The sequence below is a fragment of the Ixodes scapularis genome, unplaced genomic scaffold (genome assembly GCF_016920785.2).
Source record: "Ixodes scapularis isolate PalLabHiFi unplaced genomic scaffold, ASM1692078v2 PGA_scaffold4__175_contigs__length_147842914, whole genome shotgun sequence".
In the NCBI taxonomy this organism is placed as follows: Eukaryota; Metazoa; Arthropoda; class Arachnida; order Ixodida; family Ixodidae; genus Ixodes; species Ixodes scapularis.
In genome coordinates this window covers 113,366,440-113,394,098 of record NW_024609879.1, presented here as the reverse complement: position 1 = coordinate 113,394,098, position 27,659 = coordinate 113,366,440, and the positions used below count along the sequence as shown (strand labels likewise).

At 41.6% G+C, this 27,659-nt stretch overlaps 1 protein-coding gene and 1 pseudogene across 4 annotated transcripts in view; both read left to right on the top strand.

Annotated features, from left to right (window-relative positions):
* The window catches only part of LOC115320779 (TNF receptor-associated factor 6), a 47,017-nt gene extending 46,030 nt beyond the window's left edge, over positions 1 to 987 (top strand). For 3 of the 4 annotated variants that reach the window (XM_042293366.1, XM_040220958.3, XM_040220959.3), the window contains one exon: positions 720 to 969. In XM_042293366.1, the coding sequence (XP_042149300.1) occupies positions 720 to 812 (93 nt within the window). In that variant the 3' untranslated portion in view covers positions 813 to 969. Of the gene's footprint in view, positions 1 to 719 lie in introns of all 4 variants that reach the window. The other variant, XM_040220957.2, reaches the window with a different exon arrangement.
* Positions 988 to 3,259: 2,272 nt separating this feature from the next.
* On the top strand, positions 3,260 to 23,728 carry LOC120848888 (annotated as a pseudogene).
* The last annotated feature ends 3,931 nt before the right edge of the window (positions 23,729 to 27,659 follow it).

Genomic DNA, 27,659 nt, shown 5'->3' with positions numbered 1-27,659 from the left:
ACCTGCATTATTGGAATAATGCGTTTCGGACAGGTAGGTTGCGCGCTTTGGCCATGGCGGACCAAGACCGCTGTCCAAGTGTCTTAATAAAATTATTAAAAAAAAAAACGAACACTTGAATGCTTCCAAATTGAGTGTTTTTCCGAACGCTGTAAAATAATTTTCATTCCGTATGGTCCTGGAGCGATTATGCGGCAAAGAACCGACAAACTTCGCCTGGCGGAGCGTTCGCTTAGCGCGCGACGCGACAGACACTATTCCGAACCATATGCGAGCAAACGCGGCCCGGCGAAATTCGTGTCGTTATTCGCTCTATATAATTAGCCGTTAGTTGTTTCTGATGGTGCCCACAAAGTTTCTAATTCAATAACTAATTTTAAATTTACTGATAAAAGGTTTATTACTTCAACGTAATGACAACCTTACTGCACCGAACGTTATTCGTTTTCCTGAAAAGGCAATTTGGTAGACACCAATACGACATCAACCTTTCTCTTTGTTGTTGTTTAATTTTCGCAGCAGTAGCGATTGGTCACGCTTTTCGAAAAATAGCGGTTGTATAGTATTTCTACTTCTCTCGGTGTCAACTTTCGTCTTTCCTCAGTCTCGGGTTGCCTCAAAATGTTGAGTATTACACCAGCTCACCCGCGCCCTTCCGTTCTGTTCTGAGAGTATAAGTGCGTGGTACTGATGATTCACATTTGCCAATTTGTTTGAAGGGGCTGCAAGAAAGAATCGAGAACCTGGAACGGCCCCTCACCGCCCTCGTCAAAAAACTTCGTAATCCGGATTCGGTGGGATCCAGTCAATGATCGCCGGCCGGAAGAGACTGCACTGTGCGATGTTAGGCAAGGAAAATTGTCGATAAGAAGGGTGTTTTCAAGTTCTTGAAATATCTAGCGATGATTTGATTTCTTTAGAGGCACCGCAATTTTTTTCTTGCAGAAAAACTTGACAAAATAAAGTTGTGAAGAGTTCTCAGTGCTTTCGTCTGTCTTTTGATGCGCTCGCGTGAAAGTAGTAGTTTTGTGATGAATTCGGCTACATTACGCTGACGGGGGGTTCCTCGTCAACAACCACGGTTCACGTGGAAAGCACATGCCATTGGCTTCTGGCACCAGCGAGCACGGACCACGGCCAAAGGTATGAAATACGACGGGAGAGGACGCACAGGACCACCACGGACCAAGCCTGCACTGCAGGCTGGACGACTTGGCTTGTGGTCGGAGCGGACGCTAATTTCGTCCGCACATAGGTTGGCGATGTAATATTAAGTTTGATCAGGTAAATAGAAACTAAATTAGTTTTTAAAGCAAAAAACGGACATATGTTGTATTCTAGACCGAGCTTGTCCAAACGTTCGGGCTAAAAGGACAAGTCAAATAAAAATGCTGGGTTGCATTCTAAAAAAAAAAAAAGTGAAAAGAAAAGAAAACGATTCCTAGATAAGCAATAAATGCGGTTGTTTAGATTACGCTACAAATTAAAAAGCATATTATTGGGTGCATGAATACATACATTTTATTTAAAAATGCGATATTTAAGTAATAGTAACAATACACAATTTTATTAACCCTTTTCACGAGAGGAATCGCGTATAGACCCACACTCTGTTTCCAAACAAACCCACGCTTGCCAACACCAGATGTGGGCACTGCGCGAGCCCAGAAACCAGATTCACGTGAGGTGAAGCTCTGCGCATGCGCCGTGGCGACAACAGCGCCACTGCAGAGGCGTGACGTCAGAGCCGCGTGTTGGTCTATAAACTCGTGAAAAGTCAGATAAGTATTTACGAGTTTTAGTTTGACGTCGGTGGTTGTTTTTGTCTTCAATTTTTTTATTTTTGTTCTCTTGAAGAGGTGTTTTCGCGGTAATGTCCACGCTATTAGGCAATCCGAGCCTGATAAAATTAAAGAAAGAAATAACAACTGATATCTCATTAATGTGGGCACGTCCGGTCACCCCCCAAAAGCACCCACAATGCGAGTTTTCCATAATACCGAGCCAAAAGTGCATGTATTCACCTAGTTGGTCCCCATAACTCTGTCTTCTATCGGGGATGTCCGTATTAACTCGGGTCGTAGTAAGGAGGCATGATGTAGTTCCAGGGAAACCGTACATTTTCAATAATCCTTAATGCCATTGCACAATCAGCCATGAAACAAACCAAAAAGGAAACAAATGCCACAAACTAATTTACACACTCAAGGGTGGCTTTAACCTCACAAGACTGCCTAAATTCTCAAAGCTAAAAGAAAACGTTTGGCGATTGCTCATTTTCTGCGTAGCCGCAGGGTATATTATATTGGTTCTCACGTATACTCAACTTTGATTGGGACCTTCGTTCGTACGCTGGTGCGATCAGCCAGGGTACCTACATCAAGGCAGTTACGGCACAGCTCATGAACGCGGCTTCTGCTAGCAGTACCTCCCTCTCCCCCCAAGTTTGCCTCCCATCGTTTGACGCGCCACCCTCTTGGGGACGGCTGCTATGGTAACTCCAGTCTACTCTATAAGAAATCAAGGTTTTGAATCTCAGCTTCTTGATGGCGCTTCAGCGTAACGTCTCCTGAAGTAACTCTATATGCTCCGCTTGTGGAGCAGACTATCGCAACGGTCTCGATTTTTTTCTACTTTTTTTTACTTTAAAGTACTGCGGGTGAAGCGAACTTCGCTCTTGCAGGGGACGCGACGGGCGCGACGCCATGAGGCGCGGTTCACCGCCAATCCACCGTCGTGCGCATCTCGGATTTTACGAAAGCGCGCGTGCCCTGGCCTGGTCGTCGTGGTTCTCGTGTCGTCTGCTTGCTCACGGACGCTTGCAAACTGCGCTCGCGTTATAAAAATATCATAATTACAGATATCTAGGTGGCACACACAATGTCCAAAGATTTAAGAAACTTCCTGCTCGTCGTCATACTTCTGTGCAAGTTCTAAATTTCGCGAGCGCAAAGCGAAACCTATGCTCCGCCCCAAACACGGCGCTACTCAAGAAGGCTTCCCCCCAAGCGAGCAGTCACATTTGGCACATGTGACCCCTTTCCCGCCAACGAGGAGTTGGTGGCGAAAGGAGAAGAAAGGCGAAACTCTGGCTACGCCGCCTGGGTACTCTAGCGTCTCCCAGGATTACAGTTTTGAATCACAGACTTTGGATGGCGCTGCGAACGACTGATGGTTATCAATGGGAGGAGAAGGGTTTCCTTTATTCGCGAGAGTTCCGGGCAACCACGGTGTCTGCAACAGTTGACGGAGTAACGTTGGCTGCCGCGGACTTTGCTTTTGCGTTATCATAGCTCTGATAAGAGCGTCAGTCGAGGAGGGAAAAGGCGGCAGACAAGTCCCTCTTTCGTGCGTTGCCTGAAATGGCCTCCAATGGACGTACGAAGGCGTAAGTAACTGCTCTGTGTAATACGTTTTTGTGTCAGGAAGAGGTACAGATTTCATCTGGGTTCCAAAACCGAACCACAAAAAACAAAGGTTTTTTGTGGTTCGTCAGCGTCGTAAAATTTTAACGATAGTCGCACGATATGTTTACTGGGCGTCGCCTGCCTGCGTAGATAGAGAAATGAGAAGAGCCATTGACTATTCTTGTAACAAAGCGAGTGTCGTATAGAAGTTCAGTGCGTTACTGCAGATAATAAAGTTGGGCTGTGATGGTGCCTCCATAATAGCTGTTTGAACCAGCCTGTAGCGGGCGGCGAGCCTCTGCAGTTCGATACTTGTTTTTTACCTCGGAAACTTTCGTGGAGCATAAATGCCATTGGTGGTCGACTCTTGTCGCCTTTAATCATAAAACGTTTTGTTGGGGACGTTTTGCATTGAGCGCTGGGACCAAGTATTGCTTTGCAGCGTGTTAGAAGATACGTAGACGACAGGAATCCGTATGAATTTATGCGAAGCTACTTTTAAAAAGAAATATTCTAGTACTTTTTTAGCGTATTGATTTGTTAGATATAATAGGCCTTGGTATTGTATTAGCATGCAGCGGATCTTGCAGAACACGTTCGATATTCTAGCTACGTCCAGTGCATTACGCAGGAATACCTTTGTGATCAAGTGCGTCAGTCTACGTAACTGTTTCAGTGTCGGAATAATGCAAAAATAAGATTGCTTTGTTTATTTCGTGCACCAGAACAAGTCGGCCACAGTATGTTGGCACATACAGAGAAAACTATTGGGGAGGAAATTGAACAGCCGCGCCTCTAACGGTACGCTTTGGGTGCGGGTACAACAAGCCGAATTTTCTTGTTTGTTTTTGATCAAAGAAATCGTAGATGACGCTGCCCTTGTGCGACTAAAGCACTAGTCAAAGCGACGCACTCGTGCCAAGACCGTGCTAGGCGAGGTTAAATCTCGTAAACATTGGGCTGTGGGGACAATAACCTCGGTAAATTGCCCCCTACAGTTCGATTTCCTGCCCAATGCCAAAACAATGTTAACTAATGCATTGCGATTCCACACAAAAACTGTGTATGATGTTGTTTTCTTTTTTTTTTTTTTTTTAGCAATATTGTTTTTCGGAGCCAAACTGAAATGTCAGCTATTGAACTTTTGAAGGCAGTAGTTAGCGAGCGAGAAATAATTGAAAGATGTAGCAATATCGCTACCGTTTTTGCGATATTCATAAACCCTTTGTTTTCCCACTTTTTTTTCCCCTTTTTTTTTTGTATGATCACGATTTTACACGCTGAACCGGCGGCCCATATTCGGCCTGATGATGCCTAGAACCATTACCCACGCTCGTTGCTATCCCGGCAGCGTGACGTTGCCGAGGGAGCAGATTGCATGTCAGTCGAGGTTACGAAGGGGTGATCGCTACGGTCGGGTACATAAAAAAGAAAAACAAACAAACATTGATGTGGCCAGAGAGGGCACACGTCCCTGCTTTTGCGTTCAGGTTTGAAATTATAACTCGGTTTCACGGTAAGACCCGAGCGCAACCGGTCCTAAGATCCGATCGAACCATTCAAGCAGCGCCAATAAAGTGTCTTGTCACGGCGCTCGGCGTCGTCTTCCTGGGTTTCGCTATTACGGCTGAACCAAACACGCCTAAAACGAAAAAAGGGAGGACCTTGAGACTTTTACTGCCCATGATTGTTTTAGTGGGGACAGCGAACTAGCGAAGGCGCCGTGCAACGCGAATGTGAACGTTCGGCACTAACCAAGTATACCACTGGACAAACGACACAAGAACTGAATTATGAACGTCTCAAAGCATAGCCTCCTCTATACTCGCAAAGCCTGGCAGTTCGACGACAGAGTCATAGAGTGCCTGGTCGCAGATTTGGAGCGCGAGGATCTGGTAGCACAGAGAATTTCTCTGGGAGCCTGGTCGTCTGCGCACAGCTTTTGCTGCGGCGAGGACAAGAGACATGGTTTTCAACCCCGACGAGAAAAGAAGCGGTAGTGCGAGGAACGCGAGGAGCACGAGCGGACATTCCATCGCTTGGGGGAAGTGTGTTTCGGCGTCTTGCCGCAGCGGGGCGCCCGTCACCTGGCTCTCCTCTCCGTTGTTTGCCGCTCTACTTTTCGATTTCGGCGGCCGCGTTTTGTGGCGATCTGCCAGTCTTTTTCAGTATAGAGGAGGCTGTGCTTAAGCCAATTTACTTCTCGCTGATTGTTGTTCTTCATTAGACCTGTTTACAATAATGACTGGTGACAAGACTACACTTGCCACTTGGTTCATATATGAATAGATAGAAAGTTAGCTAACAGTTTTAGTCAATTGGATAACTGATCATATGGCAATTTTTGTATATAATGCATGCAAACGATTGCGTTCTCTAGATTCAAGTGCAACTGTAATAAAAATTCGGCACGCACGCAAATTTCAGCCTTAGATGCTTTTATAATCGTTAGTCTGATTGCGCGTTCCATGCAGTTACACCGTAAAGTAATTTCTGCGGCCTTGCAACATCTCGTGACGACTGTGAGATAGTTTATATACTAGTTTATATACTAGGTAGTTGCAATTTTTTTTCAGTTCCACCAAAGAGAGCGTGGTTTTCAAAGTGGAACAAGTGAAATGGTCAAGCACAGAGTACTACTTCTACAAAACAAGTATTCCAGAAAAGATAAGGTGCCACAGTTGTCGCTGTGTCCCAGATTCAATATATCCTCTGGAAAATGAATGTCAAGGTCATGGACTCTGCAGAGACTGCAAAGAATTTGATTTCACTTGCCACCATCATCACGGCGATGTAACAGCCGAGGCGGTGGGTATGATGACATAGTATTTTTTCGTTTATCATTAACTTTGCGAATAAAAAAAAAACACAGACGGACACAAACAAAATAAAGATTCGTCTATACGGTAAGAAACCAAGAGAAATATTTGAAGGTGCGGTAGCCGTCAGGGTACTGAGCTCTCATTGGACTGATTAGCGGGTAGGCGCAAAGCTAACTGTATTTGTGTCTATCCACTGTTGGAACGCATTCGAACAAGAAATCCGGATGCCGGCCTTTGGCATTCTAACACGTTCGAAGAGTGAGTATACAGAGACAAAGACAGCCAGCTTTGCGTCGACCCACCAATTGTTCTATTCAGAGCTCGGTTTCTATCCGAATACACGTTTTCCAAATTATCCGAGCGCCAATAAGCATGCTGTAAGGTCGTTACTTAGAGTTGACGACGTTAGAGTAATCCGTGTTATTCCACAAGACTGTTATCAGAGGCGTGGCATTTGATCAAAGTGTGGTCTGGTACAATGAGGATTTTCATGCATTCCTTATGTACGGTATATTAAACATAAACACTGCTTAACCATGCAGAAAGTCTCTTGCCTCTGTAGTGTTGCAGACCTCTTCGCAAAAACTGTTACCGCAGGTCCAACCCGCAAGAGTTGAATAATCTTTGATTCTGACACCATGTCTGTCGTACAAGTGCAACAAACGAGAACATGATAAATATGCCTAGATAAATAAAAATTATCTGTTTTTTTAATTTCAGCTGCGGAATGCAGTTGGGAAAGCAAATGTTGCTGCCAAGAAACTTACGATTCAGTGTCCGGTTTGCAAATATTACGAAAGTTTTTTTAATATTAAGGTAAGTCGTGAAACCATTGTGAGAATAACGGTCATGAATTCTAGCATAACCTTGATATATTTTTTTTTTCAAATGACACTATAAATATAAAAAACGTCACAAGAAAAAAATATTTTTGTGCGCACGAATTTTGTTGCATAAAAAGGGCCCAGTAATATAAATGCCAGGCACAGAAATGCCCCCAGATAAAGTTATATCTATCTATGTATACATTAGATGTTTCCTGGGAGATGTTATCTAAAAATGGCTTGCAATGTACCATCTGAAAAAGCGTGAAAGTATCGTAAACTTTGTCGCGCCTTCAATTGTCACGACGATCAGAAGTTCAGGTTAATTAGACTACGTGAAAAAAAAGTTATGAAGAGTGTCCGTTCTTTCCTTCGGACACTTCACGTTCAGGTTATGACCCGTACAATGATGGAAGGCCTTGCGAGGGGTAGGATGCGTCATAACCTAATGTACAAGTTATATAAAAGAAAAAAAAACCCACAAAACTGATGGTTTATCTACTTTGCCACGGTCAGAGAGCGTGAAAAGGCCGACGCGGATTTTTTAAGGTGCGACGCGCTGAAAAGAAGTACAAAAATATTCGGATTGAGTTAACGTGTCCCTGCATTGGATTAGAGTTAGATTTAGTTTAAGAGACCCCTTTCGAAAGTCTGCCCTGTGATGGCAGCTGTGGAATCGCTGCATAATGACGGACCCCCCAAAAACGCAACGTCAAGGCACACTTTATGCGTTTGTTTGGATTAGATCAAGGATCGGCAACCTTTTTCACCGGCGGGCCGAGTCTGCACGAAGCCGACAAGGAAGGGGCCGGACGACAATTCGCGAAGGGAAGGGGAGCAGACGAAGAAGAGGTACAAAGAAAGTGAGGATTTTCTGTTCCCAAGCATGGGGTGCCGGACAACACCCATTTGAGGTCAAACCCAGTGTTGGCGGTAACGCGTTACAAGTAACAGCGTTACTGGTCACACTTTACTGTTTTCGCTAACGCAATAACGGACTCGTTACATTTTCAGAACAGTCACGGGTAACGTATTTGCGTTACTTATTTCAAATAACGGGTAATGTATTTTACTTTACTCGTTGCTTCTCCCAAAAACTTTAAAATATTACACCTATGTTTTTTGTGGGTTTTAGGCGCTAATTGCCATGTAAAGTTTTGAATATATTGCGCTTTTCTTTAAGTTTTTTTTTTGTAATTATTTGAAGCCGTAAGAAAGTATAAATTATGTTCAGTTTCGGCATGAACATAAGGTTTCTTGAAATATGGCGCTTACACATACCTGTACCGTCAAAACAGAAAAAAACGTGTTCATTCATAATTAAAAAAAGTAACGTGCGTCACTTTACATCGGTAATGGTAACGGTAACGCGTTCCTTTTATATTGAGGTAACTCAGGTCGATATCGAGCCCCTTTTATTTGCAAGTAACGTGTTATGTGTTACGTACCTCTTTAGTTTTTTTTTTGTTTTTTTTCGATAACACCTGCAGCACTGGTCAAAACCGCCGTGTGGTCCTTGAGTCTGTGTAACGAAGCAACAGAGGTGTGCAGACTTGTACGTAGTTCAGATACTCTACTCAAGTTACTGTACTTTAACTGCTTTCCTGAGTAATTTAGTAACTTTTAATTCCATTTTTATTTCGGTAACTAGTAGTTTACTTTAATTACTTTTTTGGGGTAAATTCTAGTCAAGTTACAAATTACTTTCGAATTTTAGTGGTTGTTTTGCCTATCAACAAACATTTCTGCACAAAGGAGATAAGATGTTAGAAGATCAGCTGATATTTGCAAAGAGGGAAGCGTGTGGTGTAGGAAGGGGGGAGGGAGAAAATGGTTTGGAGAGTTCGAAACCCCCCCCCCCCAAATTTTCAAAAGACCCCCCGCCCCCCCCCCCCCCCCCCCCACACACACACACACACAGACTGCTACGAGACGCTTCGCGCAAGAGAGGCCGAGTAACTGCAGGATTAGCGCCGAAGACTGCCGTTTCTCTCTGCCCCGAAGCTCAAGGAGAGTTGACCCATTTGAAGAAAGGGCTGGTCCCCGCTTCTCCCCAACGTAGAAACCCTCTTCCACTACAGGAGGTGCACACACTGCATCCTCACTCAAAAGAGGCAACAAGATGCAGCACCTGCTCTGGAACTCATCTGGTGCTCCCGTAGTTTGTACTGTAGTTAAAGAATCACGTGCTAAAAGGCAACGCGAAAATTACCTTTTTCCGTTGCCTTTTCTCCCAAAACTCAGATTATGCAGATCTTCAAAGATTCGAAGATCGTTCGAGAAACCTGTAGTAATTCCCCCAACGTTTTTATGTAAAAAATGATAAACTAGCAGTGTTGGGAAGTACTCTATGTACAGTGCGCCTCAAACTTAACGCCGCCACGGCATTTGCCGTTTCTGACAGTCCCTGCGGCGGCCGATTGAAATATCTGAAGAATGATTGGGTTTACAAAATCAATCCCATCCTGAGAAGACATCCCCAACGTTTTGGTGACACATTTTAGAGTAAGTAGCCGACACGAGCTAAAATTTTGGGAACCCAGTGGCGGCGTTATGTTTGGGGTGCATTGTACATGGTGCTTAAAGTACTACTCTTTAGAAAAATTGTACTTTACTTGAAGTAAATTCTCTGAACAGGTACTTGTATTTTCCGAGGAAAGTAAAACTCCCGAATTAAATGTACATTTCCCGAATTTAAAAACAAAAAATGGCGGTATCGTCGAGGGAAAACGCGCTCTTTTGAGACGTCATCTGGTGATTTCTCTGAGTCAAGTAATGGCGAATGTAAGACCGATGGAAATAAGTGCCTTATAAGTTGATTGTGCCAAATTGCTCGTCAGCGAGAGTAAAACAACTACTCTGCGGCGACTTGACCTTATACAATATTTTCTGCCATTTCCGTAAAAACTGAAGCACCTCCGAGTACCCCTAAAGCAATGCATACCAGTTTAAAAAAAAACACTATAGAGGGAATGAAGGGGTATCATGAAAGATTGTGTTAAAAGCGCCTGCACTTTATTTTGAAATATATTGTATTTATATGCGTTCCTTCAAGTACATTGCACCCGGTGTACTTACTACTTTACTTGAAGTACATAACCTCTTATTTACTTTGTACTTTACTTCAAGTACTTTTTATATGTAGTTTACGCAACACTGTAAACAAGCAAACATTCTCAAAAATATCAAGCTCAGACAGTGCTAAATTTCAAAACAGAAATGACACATTCGCAGTACATAATTGGCCAAACAAACAAAACAGTACAAAACAAGCACGCAGAAGCAGAACCAGCTTTCAAAGCATTCCTGGGGGAAAAAAAAACCTATTCATATTTGGCTAGCACAATTTCGCTAACGGATCAAAACCTCTGTACTTTCTTTTTACCATATAAACAGATAAAAGTAACTTCAAACTAGCCTCAAAAGTAATTCGGTACTTTTTTACGGTAATTAGTAATTGTCTTAATTACTTTCTATTTAAGTAAATTCTACTCTACTCCAGTTACTTTTGACGTCAGTACTCAGCGACTTCACTTAATTACATTTTTTTTTAGTAACTTGTACATGTCTGGAGGTGTGGAGGGGGGGGGGGGGCTTTCTGATGTCGTGCCGGGGGCCGCATAAAACTGCCTCAAGGGCCACGGGTTGCCGACCCCTTGACTACATGGTTAGACACACTCACCTCCTTCCGCTTTCACGGAGCAAATGCTTGAAAGGCGATCTCCATTTCACCGTTCGCTCTGCTAAAGTGGAAAGAGTCGGGAGGAATTACCACTTTACTCTTCGCCTGTCACGGACTATTGCGTTGGCCCGCTCCGACGTTCGCTATCTCATGGAATGTCTTACAATTTACGCGATGTCCGATGTTTCGCTATTGTGCAGTGGTTGCAACCTTTTAATATTCAGCATGCGACTTTCGAGATGGGTCTTTTGAATCATTTATTGAAAGTATCGAAATGCTAGTTTTATTTATACATACGACACCCCACGAAATTGTGTGCGCGCTTGTAAGGCACATACGTGTTTTTTTATATAATTAATTACCACCCTAGTGGGTCAGACACCTTTTATATATAGCATCAGTCAAACCCGCACAAAACCTGTTTTTTTTTAACGGGTGTCTAAAAACATAATTTATTATCTAGTTTAATGCCTACTTTGTCTTTTTTAGGATCACATTGCTAAAAGACATCCTAGAGAGCTTGCGGATATGCTCAAGAGTTCCCAGAAGACTAAATACGAGAAAGAGGTGAGAAAATGTTTTTAGTTGTAGAAGTATAAAGAATACTGCAATTGAAGGCTAAACGTAACTGAAACTCTGTTTTGTTCTCCTTTATTACTAATGATGGGCGAAACAAATATACGCTCTCTGATATAGATAATATCTAAACATTATTTGCGTGGTATAAAAAAATAACATCCGTAGCTTTACGGAAATTGAAATTAAGGCGGATGTAATTACTCAGCGAACATAAAAATATCGCCTGGTTAAGACTTGAGATTTGCAGATTTGCAACAAAGCGAGTATTCCTGATTTCTTAACCGGATAATAATACCTCCGCCATGATGGAGTAAGAGCTAAGAAATTTGATACGTACTAAACAAAAGCTACGTTCCCTGCTCACTTGAATTACGTCCAGGTTCAGTGCAGGTCTGCTGCCGAGCAGCACTAATGGTGGTGTTTGTTGTGAATGTCGAAACATACGCAGCTGTGTTGATTTCTATTACGTGGGATGCAGAATGTATATGCGGACAAATGCAGACTTTTCACCAAAAATCTGCCTCTGTAGAGAAAAAACAGAATGGCGTGCCGAATATTATTTGGTGTTCTTGTTGACATTTACATCCCGTTTATTAAAGTACATATTTCCCGGAAAGAAAAAAAATTTTTTAATCGAGAAAAAAAACTACGCAAAGCCGAACTCTCGGTTCCTGCCCAAATGTAGTGTTAGCGACTCGCTCCAGATGTGTGGTTTGTGCGGGGAAGGGGGGGGGGGGGGAGGGAACTTCGCCATTTTTTCTATAGTCTTCAATTTGGCCGTAAATTGGCAGACAGCAGAAATAACCGTTTCTCAATTGATAACAAGAGTATTTTATAAAATTGAAATGTATCGTGAATTTATCGATATTTTTTAAATTACCCGGCCGCGAAGATTCCAGGAGACGACTCTTTATCAACAATGAAAAATTCCTACTTTTCCCTAGTCGTGTGCGTCACAGGCGGCCGAGTGATCCGGGCAGCCGCAAAGCGGCTTTCCTGGTCGCCAGCGATCGAGGGTACTTTTTCGCAGCTTCAAGGTTGAAATGATCCTTTGCAACGTGTAGCAATCTGCGCTCCGCAGTAGTTTGTGTACGAAGAGTGCTGGGAAAAGCTTATTTTACCCTTGTCTTTCTGAGGGGAAAGAATGCACTCATCGGCAGCAGTGGAGGACGGCCACGTCAGGGTGCTTTTGCGCGAACTGTGTGCCGAGAGAATTGGTGTCAGGTGAAACATTCTCGTCTCTGCTGGGAATTCTTTACAGCGGCGTACTGAGAGTTGAATATCCTTCTGCAGTTGGAATTTGGCAATCGCAGACTCAAACCGGCTGTGACCACTACGACCTCCGTCAAAAGAGGAGCGCTAATAATATCAAGAAAAATCGTGCTCATTTTAGCATTGATCTGCTTTTTGCGCAGTCACATTTGCTGTTAAAAAATGATGTAGTGATATTCATTTATTTTTTTAAAAGCACTGTCTGTTTTAGACATCGAATCCAGCTCGCGCTACTCTCCGAGTTCAACTCACGCGGCTCAGATGTTGAAAACGAGAACTGAAACGTCTAAAGTTCATGTCTGAGTTTATACACGACTTTCGACACAATTCGTGTCTGCCATTAGAGAGGTCCAGATGGCAGGTGTTGAGCTCCATTAATGCACAACAGAGCCATTGCCTGCTTTGTTTGTTAAAATGTTGGTGTGCAATTATATTTTGTTTTTCTATTGCAAATAAATGTTATATTTAACTGAAAAGTTCTTAAAATCATGAAAGTTGATAAATGTCGTTAAGGGGAGGCGTCTAAATTTGCCGCAGATATATGGTGTGCAAAAGCAAGCAGTTATAATACTTTAAATAAAAACTTGTATAGAATTACCCCCTTCCCCATCCGCACTCGTGGATCAGTGTTTGAATGCTTTGCAATTTACTCCGACAGTAAACAAACCAAAAAGTATAGGTACCAATATTTTTTTTCGGGGAACTTTTTGTTAACTTGTTTTGAATTAAACATTTTAGATGCATTTCTAAACTTTACGCACTATTGAATCTTCGAGCAAATATTATATGTATACTTGAAGATGAATAGTGCGTGCATCTTATACGTATTTCATCGCAGCTTGATGTTTCGTCTGGGGGCTGCGGGGATATTTTAATTATCATTTTAGCTCGATATTCGTGAACCTGTCGTCTGACCTATACGAATTCGTATAGGTCAGACCTGTCGTCTGACCTATACGAATGCGTTTTATTTCATTCTATCCATTTCAGTGTTTATTAGAATCGCAGTCTACATGTGTTGGGTCAGAGCCCAGCACGTGCGTGTTTGTCGCTTCGGAAGGCGAGCAAAGCACGCGCCACACGCACGAACGCTGAAAATGGCGCAGACCAGAAGCGCTATTCTGGAATGGTCTTTAGATTGCTTTGCCAAATTACCGAAGCACCAAGGACCAAATGCATGCTACAAGAGTAGTTACACGTGCTAGCGTCTGCAACAGTAACTTTTCTAAAGAAAATCCAAAACAAACACCACATTCTTTCAGGTTATACGAGTGTGTGGTGCACCTGCACCCACATTCCGAGCACACTCCGTAGAGGCTTGGGCAATTTGTTAAAACTTGCACTGCGTGAATCTTGGACCTTCCTTCACCCGTGTATCTTCCAGCCCCTGATAGAAGAACGGATTTACGCTATCGATTTCATGAAACTAGCGAGCCGCGGCTTGAGCGCACCGAGTTGCAAAACCGGTTTTCTCAAAATCAGAACTGCTTCGTTTTTTCTTTCTTCTTTTCTATAGTTTAGCTGCTAGGCCAAAGTCATGCGTTGTCCAAATAGAGGTTATAATAATAATAATAAAAATAAGTTATAATAATAATAATAATAATAATAACAATAATAATAATAATAATAACAATAATAATAATAATAATTGAAAGAATACTAATAAATGTTCATTCCATTTAAACTATCAATCGATTATCAATTTGAGATGGAACGAATCACCCTGTTTTCTTGCTGTTCTTGCTGCCTCGCTTCCCGCCAGTGACGTCACGTTTAGATGACGAGGAAAACTGGAGAAAACACTTGAGTGAACGAAGTTTTGGTTTCGGTAGCGAACAAAATATCACTTATTTAATTGACTAAAGTGAATGTGGGGGAACGAGATAGTGTTTCGGAATCGGAAAGTAATCCGCATTCAGATTATGCCTCAAGATAAAATAGCTAAAAAAATCGGCGTAGTGTAATCGTATAAACCGCTCCATACTGTGGGATGATGACGATCCACTTCTTTATTTTGGTTCTTTCGAAATAAACAAAAGTGGTGTTTTCTCTTGCCTTAGCAATGTTTTGGCAGCCGACACGATAAGAAAATAAATAAACCTTAAATGAGTAGATGATCGAGTCTGAATCGCAGTAACGAAAACGTGTCAGTAAGACGCAAAAAATAATACTAACAAACAATGAAAAATTGGCACCTATAAAAAGCGCCTTGCTTATTTTTATTTTGTTTTTAATTTGTGTTAACATATCCTGTTATTGTTTATTTTGTAGAAACCTGCTTCCACCCAGGAGAAACATCGAACGAGTTCCTTAACATGGAGAGAAGACCATTTCAGCAAGAACGCTGATGTCACGGTGGAGTCGGAGGGCGATGAAGCATCTGCTTGTAAACACTGCAAGGAGGAATGGGATGCGCGTGAACTTGGGGTGAGCTCGTCTCTAGAGCCTACTTCAACCTCCTTATTTTTCTTTCAGAAAAATGTATGAATTTAGTTTCAATACTTCATCAAACGACCCTTTTCAAAAATCCGTCAAGCAAGATTGGTGGTCGCCATTGCTTAGGTAGGAGGCTAGGTGACGCAAGCTACCACCCGTTACAAAGGGTATAGCCATTAACATTCATCCATCTATCAATTGGATACACGAAGCTTGTGATTGGATCCGAGTCCTCGCCGAACGCTTGCTGACGCAGCGCTCGTTTTGAATCCGAGCTGAGCCGAGCTCCCGTCGAAAGCTGACGGTGCAGCCCTCATGTCCAATAACATGCTCGGTGTGTGTGAGCAAGCAAAATGGCGGACAGGCGATGGTGCAAAGCTTTTTTGAAGGGTCCATTTGTGCTTTGAACGCCGCTCCTACTGGTCTGTTTATACCGCGTCCTAAATCCTAAAAAAAGTGGTCCTTCCATTTTTGCTCGATGACATAATACAAGTGTAATTTCGTTGCCACTCGTAATTGTGGCGGTGTCGCAGCAGCAGTGGTGATGAATGTGGTATGAACGCCTGTTCTGCTGCAGGTTGCTCTTCAAAACTTGCCGGTCCGCCGAGTATTCTGCAGCCCTGAATCGGGACAAGCGACGTGCACAACACTCGCGATCTCGTACTTTATTTTTCTTTTCTTAGGACGCTTACGTTTATTTTCCTAAAATCGCGACATCCAACAGCATGACACTCCGGCTTCTGTAAAGTCATTTGTCGCCACTTCGGGACAACTTTTAACGTGAGGGCGGAATAGTATGGTGAACACACCATTGCGGAGACGCTTTCCAAGCTCTGAAAATTCAACTACGTCTCCGGTCCATTGTCCACGCACGTCAAACGAATGGTTTTGTAAATTTTGGTAGATTCTTTCTTTAAAAAAAATGTAATCAAGGAAGTATCGTTTCTGGTATCTTGAGGGGTGAGAAAAAAGTGTGCTGACAGATCTGCCTATAATACCAAATGCTGTAACTCATGGGAAATAGTTCTTTCTGCTTAGAATATTTGTATGGTCTAGCAGTTTATCTGAACTGTAGATAGCGCAGTGTGGTAAAAAAAAGGAGCAGTCCTATGTGAATCTAGAGACCACTTACAGCTATAGCTGCGACACCTTATCAGACCTTGATGTAGCCTTATGCACCTGGCACTTGTGTCTCTTTCGCCTGACGCGCAGGAGCCATATCACCAATGTCTAGTCGGTCAAGGAAACTCGCCTAAAGCTACGAAGCTAGACGGGTAAATGATGTCGCGTGACTGCTAGCGTAGTCATGTCACATTATGGAGTCATGTTACACCGAGATGTCACGATACAGCTCGACGTCACGTAATACTTCGCTGTCACATGACGCCATGACATCATGTAACTGTGGGACGTCTCGTGACTGTGATGTCATGGTGTCAGGTAACGATCTCGACGACGCACGCCCTAAATCATTTCGAGTTTCTGAGGGGGGGGGGGGGGGGCAATAACAGATTTCCCAGTATACATATGATAAAGCAAGCTTCTCTCCAGAACAAACGAGGAACAAGTGATAGTGATTTGCAGAGTTGGCCACAAGACTCCGCAGCTTTGATGACCCCGTAAACTCATTTTTGAAGAATTCCACGAGGTTCCGTTTAGACTCCTAAAACAAACAAATTACTTTTAATGAGAATGGTGTCTGCAACATTTTACTTGCACTTCTGGAGTTCGCCATGCTTGGCTTTGACTCTGACCTGTGCGAAGTTATACAAGGTTTATTAATTATGTCTGTGATTTTGTTACAAATCGAAGTAACAATTAAGAGAAAGCTAAGGCACGTGCGTTGGAACCAGGTCAGCGGTCTTGAGAAAGGTGACACTTTGTAGTTTAATAGCGTTTTAAACAAGTGTTTTAAACGGGGCTTTTTATATCTAAACAGGTTGCCGATGTAGCCCACAATCTTCGCGCCGTTCTCACAGACAAAATTTGGGTCCTTCTATTTTCTATTTTTTACAGGAACATGAGAAGGCTTGTCCTAAAAAAGAAGTCCAATGCCGTGACTGTGATGAATGGATCAAACAGGAGGAGTTAAGTGACCACAAGGCGAGTGATGCTCAAACATAAGTACGGGAGATTAATTGCCGAAGGAACACTACAGGCGGATGTTGCTCATGACTAGATAATCGAATAAGAAATCACAATCTGCTCCAAAATGCGTATTGAAAAAAAAAAAAAAAAAAAAAAAAGATTGTAGAGTTCGACAACAGGCCAATTTCGGCGCTTGATCGCCGCGTATTAACGGACGCCACATTGCCTGGTTTAGGGGCAAGGGGGGGGGGGGGGGGGGTGGGGAGGTAGGAGAGAGGAGAGAGAGGAGGGGTTCCCGAGGCTCTGGTAAGCAACACCCCAGGGATTCACTCGCTAGCCTTTAGCCGGCTGCCAGATTTAATTACTCGTGACTAAAGGCTGGCGCGGGAATCACTGAGACGTCTTTACCTAAGCCTTGGGAAACCCCTCCCCTTTTCTACCTCCCGTGAACAACACGATGTGACGGCCGTGATAGTGTGCAAGTCAGAGTGCCGAGAAGGGCCTGTTGGTTTAGTCGAGAAGATTTTTGGAATATGCGTTAACGATAGCATTGTCGTTTCAGAAATGCGTCAAGAGCATTGCAGCAGACATGCACAAATTACCCAAAAAGGGAGTTATGTTAAGTTACTGAGTATCGGCGCCAAAAGTAATTATAGTAGAGTAGAAATTACGGATTTCTAGTAGTAATTGAGTAAGCTACAAACTACTGTAAAAAAGTAGAGAGTTACTTTGAAGTTACTTTCGAAGTTACTTTTGTATATTTTTGTGGTAGCGAAATAAACATCAATTTTGATCCGTGAAAAACCCAGCGAGCCTAAAATAAATGCAGTCATTTAATGGCTTGCGTTTTCACCAAAATAGATTATTCGCCCGCAGAAGCAATTGACTTTCAAAGTTCTAGATAGGGGAGTTTTCCCCTTTTCCTCCTCAAGACGTCCCCAGCCAAGCTAAAAAAACGTTCCACCGACACGCTAAATGGAAAGGCACCGTTGAATTTCAGAAACAGGCTGTGGAGTGTCGGGTAAACAAGTGTCGGCATCTTAGGTGTCCATGACGAAACATATGAGGTTTGCCTCTGCTACAGGATCTTTTATAACAAATTTGCACCTTTTTTCTTCGGCAAGTTGAGATTGTTATGACTGGCCCCTCTTTATTCCCATGACATTTGGAAAGTACGCTGAGCAAGGGCACCTGGCCGTCCAGGGCTCAAGTCTCGCGTCACGACGATGAGATCATCCGGACAACTGTGCGCCTCGCTGCAGTGCTAGTGCAACGTAGAGTACCTTCATGTTCGCTGCGGGACATGAAGGCTCCCTAGTGCTACTATGTATACTTCGCCGCTGACGCCGGGTTCAACAGAAGGATCTCTCAAGAGTGACTCGCAATCTTCCTTGCCGACTACGGTATCCTGACGCGCCTGACAAGCCTGACAAGTAAATCGTTTTCAACAAAGAGGAGGTCTCCCTGGCGTGGAAGGTCCGAAGGACGCGAAGTATTACGCGAACAAGCATCGTCGCTCGCACAGTTGCAGCTGGAAGCAGGAACGTGCTCCATGGACGGATTGTTCGTGTCTGCGTTTGTGCGCGGGAAGTCCGGCTTTGCAAGTGAGTATGCTCCGACGGCGAGGCGACCATGGGTACAGGCGCCCTGCTGCTAGGTCATTCCAGTTGCTTCTCCCGTGGAACCCCGAACCGCTTGAGACAGAACTCACTAAAGGCGGACATGAAAACAACAACCCTCGGAGTGTCCCCGTCTTTCACGGTTGCACCTGGAGGCGCGGCGCCTGCGTGCATTACCGGATTAGGTCAATACCCGACCAAGGCTTGTTAAGCATCTCTTCCTGCGTTCTTGCCCGCCGGTGTTATGATTTGGCTGCTCGTCGCCACCTTGGCTCAAGGACGGCTGTGATGCAGTTTCTACGGTTCCCTGGTATAAGTGCGTGGGAACGGAATGTGAGGGGGCCCCTTGTTCGGGAATGCCACTTCATCTGCAGGCGTCTTATTTATTTCTGTGCTCAAACTTTTGTGATAAGCAAAATTAGCACTAGATTTTAAAAATGTTGAAGTTGCCCAAAAAACGTAGTTAAAGTAAGCTACTAATTACCCTAATAAACTTGTAAGTGAAAGTTACCAAGTTGTTCGAAAAAATAGTTAAACTAGAGTAGTTTGAGCATAGTAGTTGAACTACGTCCAAGTCGGCATTGCAGTAATGAATACTGCCTAAAATAACTAAATAAATATATGACGTGTTCGAGCTAAAGTAGTACTATGTAAAGTGGTGAAATTTACTGGTTCTTCCCTTGACATTTAAAATAGCACAACTCAAGAGCTAAGGCCCAAGTATAGGCATTTCTCTCTTCATAATCCAAAGACAAAATGGTAGTGGAAAATTTCCCCCTTGCATCACATGGGATTTATTAACATGCCACTTTTGGTGTTTGAGGCTACATAAATTAATTAGACAATAAACAGAGGTGCAGATATCCGTACATAATTTTTTGTTTTTATGAGAACCTTGATTATATGGTGATGTATTTTATTTTATTTGCTCCGACATATTTTGGCGAGAGTAACATCAAATATTTAGTGTTAGAATTTAAAATGTTGTTTTACCTTTAAGGAAAACTTTTAATAACTAAATCTACAACCCGAACCTTTGCAAAGTTGTGCAGAGTTAACGGCACTTTACGATCTTTCTTATTTTTTTATGATAATCCGTGTGATTAACATAATTGTCTGGGCTTTTCGATCGGGGATATATCTTGGAACCCAAATTTGCCGTTGTTTTTCTGACCTTTGTTTTGTTTTCATATCTGCAGAAAAACTGCCAGTTTGGGAAGTGCAATTCCTGCAATGAAAAAATTAAAAAAGAAGAGGTGAGGAAACTTCGGGTATTGCCAAGACTCGGAAACATTTAAGGTGTAATAAAGCCATAATATACAGGAAGTTTCGAGGGGGCCAGCCTGGGCAAGTCGCTCCTGCGAAAAGTACGAATTGCCGAAACAAAACGTTGATGTCCTATTGGTTTCTGCCACACTGCCTATTTAAAGGGGGGGGGGGGGGGGGGTGCAACGATTTCCGGACTTTGATCAAAAATTTGTGGAAGTTGCCGTCGGACACTTCTGATGTAAAGAACAGAAACCCGTTTTCGCCTGCGTGTCCGAGTTGTCGCGTAAAAAAAGATAAATATTCGTATTTCGGGCACCCCTCAACTCACCCTGTCTTCAGGGTCACACCCGGTCGCACTCCTAGTGACGTCATCCAGAGTGCCGTGTAGGTTCCCGTGTGCTCTCTCGGAGGACGCTTCCTCTCCCTCTCTCTGCTGACATTAGGGGGCGTTATGCTGCAGCTTGGAGCCGAGCGAGGTCATGTAATCTTTTCGCCGTAGTTCCTTCGGCTGCCACTGGCGGCTGCAGGTGGGGGAAGAGCTCGACTTTTGCTTTGCAATTATACAGCGGAATCGCGACATTTTTAATTGAGAAGTTTTCTGTATCCCCCGGGACACGATAAACAACGTAAAAATGACGAGATGCAAATTCTTTGAATTATAAAATCGTTGCACCCCCTTTAAGAAAATAATATTGTATGGTATTCGTTGATGCGCTTAAACTTGAGCTCTTAATTACTTCGAAGTATTTAAATTTCTAATTTGTATAGTCAATTAGAAACATTCTGGTGATTAACAAAAACCACTCAATCGGCACACTTTTGATATTTATGACATACGAGCAACAGTTTACAGCCATCCAAGGAGGATGGTCAATTTGGACGTGTTTTTAAGTTGTGTTTTCTTGAGACAAAGCATACCGAGCCATCGGTCCTGCTCTTCAATAACCGAATCGCGTAACTGACGTGTGCCGCCACGCATTCTACACACTGGGAGGTGAACCCAATAATCAAAGCTATTCTGGAATTCTCATTCGAACAGCGCAGTGTTTCATTTTTCCGACTCGTGCCACACTTCCTTCGCTTCTATGTGGACTTTTTCTCCTCTAATTCACGTTTGCAGGTTTGCAGTTTGGATTATAGCAAGTTCATTGGCGTTCGTCAGTTCTGGCGACACTAAAATAATTTTAGCGGTCGAACTTATTCTGATGCAAGCATTATCAACTTCCAACCTTAAGCTTTGGCATACTAAACAAAGGGTTACGGATCCGCACAATGAACTGCATCCATGACCAAAACATTTTCCCATTAAAAAAACAATTAGAACTTCTTTTCTCAGCAAACGTCCTTGGTAATATCTCTTGGGTATGTATTGTCGAGCAAGAAAGCTGCTTGCTGCGGTTGAATAATATAAGCACACCGAATTATGCACCTAATAATCTAACGCGCAGTTTATAAGCAAGTCCACGTTTGCTGAGCCCGGCTCTGGGCCCTACGCTTGTGCAGAAACATGGTTAGCGTGGAGTGAATAGTCTGTGTACGGGCCGTGCCTACAGAAGCACCACCGTAGCGGAATGACGTGAGAGAGAGAGCTGGTCTGTTCTTTAAAAGAACTATTTTAAACTCTGCCAGATCACAGGTTATTAGATGAATGTCAGGTTATTGGATGAAAGTTCACGAAGTAAGCACTTTGCTTTTCGTTCTCCAGACTCCGGAAACTAATTATTGATTTGGACCTTTCAGATGACTATACATGAAGACATATGCGAGGAGAAGAAAATTCCGTGTTGCTATCACATATGGCTGCAACGAGGAGGTAATATTTTCTAGGGGAGAAATGATTCTGACGCGCTCCATTCCACTAAGAATTAAAAATCCAACTCAGTGAATGTTTTAATTGTGATGCAAATTGACCAAGGGAATAAAAAGCGCTGTATTGCAATCTTAACAGTGGAACTCGATTTTCACATTAATTTTTGACTCACGTCTGTGTGGCTTTGTAATGGATATTTTACGTACAGATGAAATTTCACCGAAACATTTGCTTTCAGTACGTATTAATTCATATCATCTTACTCAGAGCCCACTTTTCAAATTTGTATTTTATAACGCAAAAACAACACTGAAAACATATTAAAATAAAGTAACGAGAGCTTACCAAGAAGTTCAGAACAAATACAACACAAGCGCCATACCATTCTCAAAACGCTATCTACGGAATAGTCCCCAGAGGGTAACCTCTGTTTTGCAGAAAACGAGCTCTTTAACAAACTAAGGCTTCTGGTACAACCTTGGCTGTCTGTTTAATGAACCAAAATTCAATTTGTGAACACCGTGAATTGTATTCATGCTGAGGCTGAGAAGAACCTTAGTCTACCATACCGAAATGCTATTTGTAACCACTAAGTAATGTCTACATTTTTGGAGATGACGCCTTTCTTTTCGTTCATCAGGACAAAAGAAAAAACATCAATTATCATGAAGAACATGACTCTCATGCCTTGCTTTTTCTACCGAAAATTCAGGTATGTACGACACTTGCACATTTATATTTCTTTTAGCTAGGTTAATATAGGCACCATCCCTTACGGGCTCATCTTGATGAAAACAAAAGCGTGACCATGTTATTTCATTGCAGTTGAAAGCCGAGTGACTGCAGTTTACTGTAATAAGGTCTACAATCCTTGACATTTTGAGAAAAGAGCCGGAAAGAAATTAAATATAACACCAATTATATTTACCTGATATTTTATGTATACATCGTCTGAACTGCAGAAGCTGAACTAAAATGATTTCAATTCCACTGATCTCCGGTTTTCATGCCATTCAAAATTCATTATCTTCTGTCAAAGTGTGCCGTGTTTCTTGCGATAGGGCTTATTCTGAAGCGTTTGTAAACAAATATTTCCACAAACGAACGCATTTTTTGTCTATACCATACACTCAATACTACAATAACCAGAAAAATGGACACTTGTTTATTGCGGGCGTCTATTTTTTTCTCAAATTCATTGCAAAATGTAATTTATACTATTTATTTTACTGACAAACACACAACTAGGTCAGTATCGTCTTTTGAAAGATAAATCCAATTGTACTGCTTAAGAATTTACGAACGTAAATTGCACAATTGGCACACGCTCTTTTGTACAGGATTTCAGCCTCTCAGAAATACTAGTGAATTGTTGCTTTTAACTGTTCAACCTGAGAATGCTTTAGAATCTAAATTTACAAGGAACACCTTGAATGGCTGCCTACCAGTGTTACCAGACAAAATTGACAGAATAGAAAATTTGCAAGGAATTCACAAAAGCTACGCATCTTTTTTTTAGTTTCATACAAATTTCGAGATATGATATAATCTAGAAATTAAAAAAGGAACTTTGTGGGAATTCATTTAAAAGACGGTATATAACGTAGGTACCCCCAGCTATTTAAAGATAAACAAACAAAAAGGAAGGTCAGAATAAAATATTAGCTTTTACTTGAAAGAAACTCTAAAATACATTTTCTGTCAGTAATGAGCATTGAATGGGATGCCTCAATATTATAGAAAATCAACTATCGTAATCTTCGTTACAGGAACTTCAAGAAAGAATTCGACAGCTGGAGCCTCCAATTCGAGCTATTTTGAAGCGGTTCTAGGCTTCCACGTGATCTCTCAATGAAGAAATTTGAAGAAAACCAAGAAAACCGAGTTTGGCCAAATTAAAAACGTTGATTATCAACCTGATCAATGCAGTTTCTTTAAAATAGAACGTGATTTTAATGGGTTTTAACATCATGGAAAATATATGAGAATGAATAAGCATGTTTTGAAAGCGACGTTTAAAAAAAATGAGCTTCTAGTGACCGGGAGGAGAATTCTGAACTCTATCTGCGTGATTACGTGCTGTGACTGCGCGGGAGCAACCACTCATCTATTGAGCAACAAGCGCGGCTGGCATTCGAGTTTTAAAGGCTATAGCAATTCAAAACTAAAGTGCCAACTTCGCGTGTGTTTGCGAAAAATTGCAATATTGTAAAGGGTGTCCCCGAAAATATTTCACATCCTTCATTCCAAAGATATCTACCACATATTGAAGAGCTGTCAGATTTCTTTGCGTCTGTGTCCGTGGAACGTACGAAACAAAAATCGTAAAATATATTCTGTTTCGAAAATCGCAAATATACGAGGTGTTTCGAGAAAAAAAAAAGTCGTGTTTTTGAATTACAAATATAAACTACGCATCGCCAAGCGCGGAGTTCCCGTCCAAATCTAGCTCTACTGGGCGAAACCAGACGCCAAAGTTTTGGAAGGAGCCCTTATCTCTTTAAAAAGTTCCATATATTGGGAAATATTTAATGGTTAATTGGTGGCCGAAAAAGCCTACGAATACATGGGTCTGAATGGCAAAAACCACGGAGAGTAAGCCCCGTTTTGCCATTGAAAGGCTTAGAAAATCAGTAAACTTTTGAATAAGACAACGGTTAGTTGTAAAAGTGGAGCCTCGTACACGCCGCTAGCGCTACATTTTATTTGGCCTGAGACTGAACGTTCGGTGATTCCCTTTGGCGGTGAAAATATCCATGCTACTGTGGTTTGTCGCACGCTGTAGGTAAAATGCCGCCTGTTAATATCTAAGTATCGTTAATTTTGATCTTGCAGAAAAAAGCACATCTTGAAATCTGCGAAGAAGCTTCAATTGAATGTGCTTTTAAAGACTTTGGATGCAAGGAGAAAGTGAGTATATTGTGTTTCGTTACATGAACAGGCGTTATACTGTCAATACTTTAGCTGGATTTAGACACGTATATACATGTATAAAATATTTCTTGGCACCCATGCCCAACAAGTTTATTTACTTTTTGGTAACGCATTTTACCTTCAGTTGATACCTCTTAAGATAGGTGCTCGTACAGTGTTTAAACCCCGAGAAATATGTTCAAAAATACATTTAGACTAATACCTTGCAGTGGATGAAGCGTGTTGCTAAATACGGTGTTTTTCGAAAGACCGCAATCCAAAAACCCTTGTAGTTAACAAAACTTGTAGCATAGATCAATCAATCAATCAATCAATTTTATTTACATCACCATCAAATACTGATGTGGGCTGCAGAGGCAAAAAGTCAAAACAGTTTTGACTTGACAAGGCCTCTGCAGCCTTACAATTGGCATACGGTAACAAACAACAGCTACCGGGGAAAACAAGCAGACAGCGACATGGGGAAAAAAAAAATAAAACACTTATATACTCTATTTGCTGTTAGAGGAAGGATTTGACCTCTTACACAAAGAACGAAAAGAAACGACAGCATCTAGTGACTGGATGTATACAGGAAACAAAAATATATAAACCGGATGCATTTACAGCTCACAAAGACAATTTATTTTTTATTTGTGAAAACAAAGTTCTCGAATTTCATTGAGATGTCGGTTTTAAATGTTTGACAAATTTTGTTTTTTAACTTTATTTAAGACAAGTGGAAGATTATAGCTTAACATTTGAAACCCGTAGTTCGTGCGATTAAATGGAATTTTCCAGCGCTCCCTTTCCCTAACGTCATAAGGTTTAGAAATCTGAGTTAAATTTGAAATACAAGTAAAAAATGGTTCATTACATCGGAGGGTGGATCTGTATCGTGTGAGCAGAGTAAATTCATATGAATCAAGTATCGATGTTAGATGCAGCTCTTTAAACAGAGGATGAGTGTGTGTGTCAAAAGACACATTTCGTATAATGCGGACAGCCATTTTTTGAAGAATATGTAATTGATTTAGGTTGGACTGGCTTGTAGTGCTCCACACCAAGGTACACTAATTTAAAATAGGTTCAAAAAGAGCTTTATATATGAGCAATTTTAAACGACAAGGCAGTATATTTTTAAAGTGGTACAATTTTCCCAGCACTTTTGAAAGGTTTTTAGCTATATTGATAATATGATCATTCCAAGACAGGTGGTTGTTAAAATAAACTCCAAGTGTTTTCACATTTTGAACGAGTTCAATTTGAGAGAGGCCAAGAACAATATTAAAATTGGAACTAACATTTCTATTCTTAGGTCTGAAAAGGACCGCCTTGCTTTTGCTCATATTAATTTCTAACGAGTTTACTACACTCCATTCATATAGCTTCTGTAGTGTGGTGTTAGTTTCATACACCAGTTCCTGTATTTCAGTGCCTGAAAAAAATAAGCTAGTATCCTCAGCATAAATGATGAAAGAGGGGGTTCTACTGATGTTAACAATATCATTTATATACAAGTTAAATAAAAGAGGACCCAAGATGCTACCTTGTGGTACTCCTGATCTGATAGGTTGAACGGTAAAACTTTGACCATTTATTACAACACATTGCCGCCGAAAATTAAGATATGATTTTATAATATCAAGTGTTACACCACGGACTCCATAACATTCAAGTTTTTTTTATGAGAGTAATATGATCGATACGATCCAACGCTTTAGAATAATCTATAAAAATACCCAAAATTATTTTTTTTTCTTCGAAAGACTTCAAAATTAGCTCCTTCTGTTGTAACAATGCCAATTCCGTTGATCGGCCTTTGCGAAAACCGAACTGAGAGTCTGTAATTATTGCAAATTTTTTACAGAAGCTTGTTAATCTATTATGAATGATTTTTTCAAGGCATTTAGAAAACACAGGTAATATTGATATAGGTCTATAATTTGAAAAATCGTTTTTGTTTCCACCTTTAAACAAAACAATAACTTTTGCAATCTGCATTTTTGTAGGAAATACACCACTATACAGTGAGGCATTCACAATATGTGTTAAAACTGGTGCCAAAACATCTAATACATACTTAATTGGTTTGATCTGGAAATCATCTATATCAGAGGAGTATCATAATATCAATTATGAGGACAAATAGGGCTTAGCGGCTATCTATAATAAAGGGCAAGAACCAGCATGCTAATAATTCATGAGCCTGAACTCGCGCACGTTTTATATACCCTGTCTAAAATATACCGACATTAAGCCAAAGGGACACCGAGTGACTTTGTTGCGCTGTGTGTGACAAATGGGACAAAAGTTGTTTCTTTAAAATTTGACAATAAAAAAGTTTATTTTGGTAACATTTTAAGCTTTAATATAGTTAATGCGTAACCATTATGTATTGCTCATACTACAAGCTATTTTGAACAATTGTTTTAAGTTCCCAAGGAAAGAGATGCAGGAACATGAGAAGGACCCACACAATGCACTTCTTAATCAAGTGATCCTTGTGAGTATACGTTGTTTTTCTGCTGTGTTCCTTGTATAGGCGTCTAGTGGTCTGTCTAGTGCACTCGTATGTGGAGCGTTCCGCGAGCCGTTCGCCAAATTGTATCCGCGAAAGGTACGCATTTCTCAGAAATGGTTTGTCACGTTGGTGTCTGCGAAGAAGCCTATTTAGAAAAAACAACCTAAAAACATTTGGTATATTTAGATTCTTAATAACCTTCATTAATTAACTAATTAATAATTAAGTTTCATGTAATGGTTTTACTTATAATCTTACTTTTTCATCATTGAAAACTAGGATATCAGCTGGCTAATGGAACTTTAATTTAAATGGTCCAATTGCCGACATAGCGCAGAATCCACTCTGTCACCCGAAAGAGGCGTGCTGCATTGCTGTAGCGTTCAATGTTCAGCACCGAATGAACTGCAGTGG